This window comes from Enhydra lutris, unplaced genomic scaffold (genome assembly GCF_002288905.1).
Source record: "Enhydra lutris kenyoni isolate GAN:26980312 unplaced genomic scaffold, ASM228890v2 scaffoldscaffold80, whole genome shotgun sequence".
Classification (NCBI taxonomy): domain Eukaryota; kingdom Metazoa; phylum Chordata; class Mammalia; order Carnivora; family Mustelidae; genus Enhydra; species Enhydra lutris.
The window spans coordinates 784,729-790,728 of record NW_019154164.1 but is presented as its reverse complement, the minus strand read 5'-3'; the positions used below and the strand labels follow the sequence as shown (position 1 = coordinate 790,728).

The 6,000-nt window shown below is 37.1% G+C and overlaps 1 protein-coding gene across 6 annotated transcripts in view; it reads right to left on the bottom strand.

The window, feature by feature from the left end:
• Window positions 1–5,282: 5,282 nt before the first annotated feature.
• LOC111160969 (interleukin 13 receptor subunit alpha 2) overlaps window positions 5,283–6,000 on the bottom strand; it is a 47,239-nt gene continuing 46,521 nt past the window's right edge. For 5 of the 6 annotated variants that reach the window (XM_022524378.1, XM_022524382.1, XM_022524380.1 and 2 more), the window contains one exon: window positions 5,297–5,426. In XM_022524378.1, coding sequence (XP_022380086.1) covers window positions 5,376–5,426 — 51 coding nt within the window. In that variant the 3' untranslated portion in view covers window positions 5,297–5,375. Of the gene's footprint in view, window positions 5,427–6,000 lie in introns of all 6 variants that reach the window. The other variant, XM_022524381.1, reaches the window with a different exon arrangement.

Here is a 6,000-nt window from a genome sequence, read left to right as displayed (position 1 = left end):
GATCCATAAATGTGGAGGGCAGTGTAGTATGAGATGTCAGAGTCTGATTAGTATAGATAGCGTGTCCATGCTAGGACCTGTCCTGACATTGGCAGTCAGTGCCTAAGTGGAATTAAAAGGCATCTGTAGGGGCGCCTGGGTGGCTCAGTGGGTTAAAGCCTCTGCCTTTGGCTCAGGTCATGATCCCAGGGTCCTGGGATTGAGCCCCGCATTGGGCTCTCTGCTCAGTGGGAAGCCTGCTTCCTCCTCTCTCTCTCTGCCTGCCTCTCTGCCTACTTGTGATCTCTGTCTGTCAAATAAATAAATTTTTTAAAAATCTAAAAAAAAATATACAAAATACTTAATAATTACAAGGTGGAGAGAGAGTAACTTTACAGGGTAAAACTTGATAGCAACCACTTTAATGAAGTTAACGAAGTGAATATCATTAATAATGATACACATTGAAATCATGCACTACCTGATAACATGCAATGAGATGAACACAACATTGCTTCTGTGATGTTTCTGTCAAAGATGTATGACATGAATCTAATCATGAGGAAACACTCAGTGAACCAAAACTGAAGAAATTCCTACAAAATAACTGCCTTCTGGTTTTGGCATCCACGTAATACTGGGCTCAGAGAATGAGTTGGGCAATGTTTCTTCCCCATCTACAGTTAGAATGAGCTTGTGGAGAATGGACATGAATTCTTGTTTAAATATTTGGTAGAATTCACCGGTGAGGCCATCTGGGCCTAGGCTGTTTTATGGGGAAGTTTAAAAGTCACTAATTCTATCTCTTAGGTCTTTTATTTCCTCTTGAGTCAATTTCAGTCATTTGTGTCTTTCTAAGAAATTGTCCATTTCATCTAAGTTTTTTACTTTGTGGCATGATACTCTCTTATACACATTTTTATTTCTCTAAGGATGGTAGTAATTTCTTTTTCATTCCCAATTTTAATAATATGAATCTTCTCTCTCCCTTTTATCAATATAGCTAAAGGTTTGTCAACTTACTGATTTTTTTCAAATAACCGTGTTTTGGTTTCTTGATTATCTCTGTTTTTCTATTCTCTATTTCATTTATTTTGCTCTAATTTTTATTACATAATATCTTCGGCTTACTTTGGGTTGAGTTTGCTCTTCTTTTCCAATCTCTTCAGTGGAAGGTTACATTATTGAATTTTTTCTTCCTTTTTAATATATGAATTTGTAGCTATAACTTTCCTGCTAAACACTGTTTTGGCTGGATCCCATAAGTTAGGTGTGTTGTGTTCTGTTCTTTTTTCTTTTTTTTTTCAGTCTTATCAATATATTTTCTATATTCCCTTGTGATTTCTCCTTGACCCACTGGTTATTTAGGAGTGTGTTATTTAATTTCCACATATTTGTCTATTTCTAAATATTTATTTTTTATTATTCTCTAATTTCATTACATTGTAGTCAGAGAACATACTTCAAATGATTTAGAGCCTTTAGAATTTGTTTAGTTCTGTTTTATGTCCTAGCATATGGTTTATCCTGGATAATGTTCCATATACTCTTAAGAAGAATTTGTATGCTGATGCCGTTGGATAAATTGTTCTATAGATGTGTTAGACCTAGCAGGTTTATATTATGTTCAAGTTCTCTGTTTCCTAGTTGATCTTCTACCTACTTGTTCCATCACTGGAAGTGAGTTGTTGGGGCACCTTGGTGGCTCAGTCTGTTAAGTGTCTGCCTTTGGCTAAGGTCATGATATCAGGGTCCTGGAATTGAGCCCCACATTGGGCTCTGTGCTCAGCAGGGAGTCTGCTTCTTTCTCTCCCCCTGCTTGTGCTTTCTCTCTCAAATAAATAAATAAAATCTTTTTAAAAGAATAAAGTGAGTTATTGAAGTATAGCTATTATTACTGAGTTTGGGCTCCCTTCTCGGGGGGAGCTTTCTTCTCCCTCTGCCACTCTCCCTGCTTGTGTTCCCTCTCTCGCTGTCTCTCAGTCAAATAAATAAATAAAATCTTTGAAATAAATTCATTCATTCATTCATTCATTCATTCCAGTCTCAAAATGTCTGCTTTTTGTACAGATTAACTAACTCAGTTTTATTGTTATTAATATGACTGGTTTTATAACTGTCATTTTATGTTTTTCCTATGATTCATGTTATTTTCTTATTCTTTCTCTCTGTATTGTCTTCATTTGAAGTGAATATTTTTAATGTAGTATTTCAGTTATTTTAATAATTGTTCATTATTTTTAAAATTTATTTTCTTGGTTACCCTAGGATTCTCAGACCTATTTCGAATTTATACCAACTTAAGAACAGTGAGATAGGGAAATGTTACTTCTATGTAGCTCTATCCTCCTCTGCCTTTTTGTATGATGTTTGCTTATCAGCAAAATCTGCATTTTTTAAAGATATTGATTTTTGTTAGAGAGAGAGTATACACACATGGCGGGGGGGGGGGGGAGACTCCCTGCTGAGCAGGGATTTCCCCATGCAGGGCTCAATCCCAGGACCCTAGGATCATGATCTGAGCTGAAGGTAGATGCTTAACAGACTGAGCCACCCAGGTGCCACAGATCTGTATTTTTTGACAGCATCCATAAACGAACTTTTCTAGTCTCTTTCAAATAAAGTCCGCCCTTTTAGAGAGAGCTACCAAGCTCTCTGTTCTTCCGGCCTGACTCTCGCCATATGTGAAACTCTTTGCTACTGCTCCAGAGATGGGGCAGGAACATTTACCCTTACAGTATCACCCATGAGAAGCAAGACTCTGGGCTGGGGGGCAGGAAGGGAATGGACATCTCTGATCTTCTTGGTTTGTCCCTTCCAGCATAGAACCTTAGTCCTACATGGAAGCTGGGGTGAAGATTACTGGAACCCAGTATTCTCAGCTTGTTGCGCCTGTGAATGGGAGCTAGGTGAAGGGAGGGAGCCTCAAAAGTCCTTTGCCAAGAACAGAGCTTCTGCAACACAGAACTGGGAAGGACAAGTAATGCTGGTGACCAACACCTCCTGGGGAAAAATCATAGTCATAAATGGATATGGATGTTTTTATGGTATAGTTTGAGCAGTCTAATCAGAACTGATGCTGGCTATCAGGAGTGGATATATAATTAAGAGGGCACAGTGAAGAATGAAATATGGGGTTCCTTTTTCAAAACTCATTAGGAATTTCAAGACGGTGACAGTAGATCATTAAATCATGTCTGAAGCTCTTCCAAGGCCCCAAGCATAGGTACCTGTGTAATTACACAGGACATATAGTCATGAAGTCATGCTCACTCATTTTTGCCCTATAGTAGGATCCTGGAGAACTCCTGCTATTTAAAGTTTATTAAAAGCGTTTCTGGGGGCACCTGGGTGGCTCAGTGGGTTAAGCCTCTGCCTTCGGCTCAGGTCATGATCTCAGGGTCCTGGGATTGAGCCCCGCATTGGGCTCTCTGCTCAGCAGGGAGCCTGCTCCCCCCGGCCTCTCTGCCTGCCCCTCTGCCTACTTGTGATCTCTCTCTGTCAAATAAGTAAATAAAATCTTTTTTTTTTTTTTTTTAAAGTTGTTTCTGGGAGGTCCTAGGGGAGAGGCTTCTAAGTGAGGGGATAGGGCAGCCCTAGGTAACAGAAGTCAGATGGGAGAGAGGGGGGATGTGACTTGGGGGACTATCTATATATATCAAACATTTGGGAAATCTTTGGTATCTTAAAATTCTATCATAATGCAAAAAAAAAAAAAAAGGACGTGAAAAAATTCTATTTCAGAAAATTTAGAGTCACATTATTGAAAGGTTAATAAACCTATAGAGTTAGTAGGCCAGGAGTTCCAGGGGTCCTTCTGCAAAGACATTTTGTCTTTTTGTCCAGATTTGTTGTCATTTTGTTGTCATATCCAGTTTATTAGGGCAATTTTGGTAGGGACTTGTAGGTTTATGGCAGGAATTCCAGCAATCTTTTGATTAGTAAAACTTGTTATGCAGCTCTGAAGAGAGGAATTGAAATACTTGTTCCCGGAGACCCACTCATGTGGCTGACTTCCATTTCTGTCTAGGCTTGACATTTTCCCCTCCACATTCCTCCTTCTTCCCCAACACCTCTCAACACTTCAAAAACATCTTTAGCAAGACCTGGTTTGAGAGTAATTTGCTAATCATATATATTGCTATGGGGCTTCTAATGTTTAACAAGGATAGGCCTTAGGAAGGTGGTAGTGCATCTGTCATTGATTACAAGTGACAGTAGAGGGTGGTATTCTGGTTTACACCTCAGTTTTATATCTTCTTCCCCTTTTAGAGATAAATGGTCACTACCAATAATAGTCAAAGCTGTGGTTATCCTGCTCATGGGCTTATCTCTTCATTATACTGTTTTAATCAATTTCATTCTAAAATGCTCCTATATATCAGTGCTTTTCAAATTGAATGTGCAAATGAATCACCTGGGGATGTTCTTAAAATACAGATTGATAATTAAGTAGGTTTGGGTTAAGGTCTGAGATTCTGCATTTCTAATAAGCTCCCAAGAAATCCCTACTCTATTGGTCTGTGGACCACAAGGAAGAAACACTCTGAATAATATTAAACAGACATTTGTCCAAACTAAAACTTGGCTCTTGACTGTAATCTATAGGTCATTATTCCCTAAGTTTTAAAGCAACTCTCTACACTTAGGTTGCCATGTTCTCTCCCAGAAGTTAATTGTCAATGAGTCTGAAAGTTATATTTACTTTTAAAAGGCTTCTTAGTAATTTCAAGGCTTCTGCCTTTTGGTTCCTGAACTTTAAAAAAAAAAAATCACACCATCAGAAAGTAGGAGATGCGGCCTGCCAACTAGTACAGGAAACTCCCAAGCTTTTACTACATATTTGTGACATCTGGATTTTTCAAATATGATGTCTTTACTCATTTCATTATTTTCAGCCTTCCTATGCATTCATTTCTCCCACCTTTTTCACAAAATATAAAGCACATATTTAGACTATCAATGTACTGAAAACTTCTTATTTCTTATTAATCCTCTCCACAGGTTAATTTTAAAGCCGAACAACTTTACTCATGGTGAATACACTCATCCCAAGTATTTTTTTTTTTTAAATGAGAATCTCATTTTCCAGAATTCAACAATATTTCTGGCTTAGTGCAATTTATAAAATCACACTGTTTTATTAACACATCAGTGAATAGAATCTGACCCAACCCTTGACTTCTCTATGTGTAGTACTCTGACTATGTATTAATGAGCAGAAAGCTTATTAATAGAATCGAGAAAATGTACTACTAGTTGAGGGTTTGAGTATTCTAAAGCCTACTTAAATACAACAATGCTTTTAAAACAAGATTTATTCAATATTTGGTGAAAAGCTTCAGTTTAATAAGACTCATATTTAACATTTGGTCATAGGACTGAAAGTTAATGAGTCAAAAAAATGTCTCCTGATGAGAAAAGACTTCTTTTTTTGCATGAAAGATCTGAAATTTAAAAAAAGAGCTCCATTATTAACAAATAATCAATAATAACACAAACTATTTCAACTCAGATTAGTAACTCAGAGAAATAGATTTTTAAAAAGCGTTCAGCAGAGAAATACAGTGAAACATTTCATGCACATTCAAATTTCCCTTTATCTTTAAAAGACTTGGCATTAAGATATTTTTCTCCAAATCACAATTTCTCCTTAAAGCCCACCAATCTTTACTGACCTTCATTTTCTGAAATTGTATAACATTTGTACAGCTTAAATAGGAACCATCTAAAAACAGCTCACAGTACAGATTATTACTTTTTATGGATTCTATCTCCCCAACTAGAGTATATAATCTCTTGGAGGGCAGACACTATGTTTTTCAATTTTGGGGATTTTTGCCTGTGACATACTAGTAATATATTTCAGCTATATTCAGTTTAAGTCACTCTTTCCTTCCTCCCAATCCTGCTCTTCTCCTGTAACTCTTTCCTTATATTGTTCCCTAATCTAGAGGTGAATAGTGTTTCATATTCCAAAACATTATTCCTATATTTCAAAAAAAGTAAATCTACCTCCAA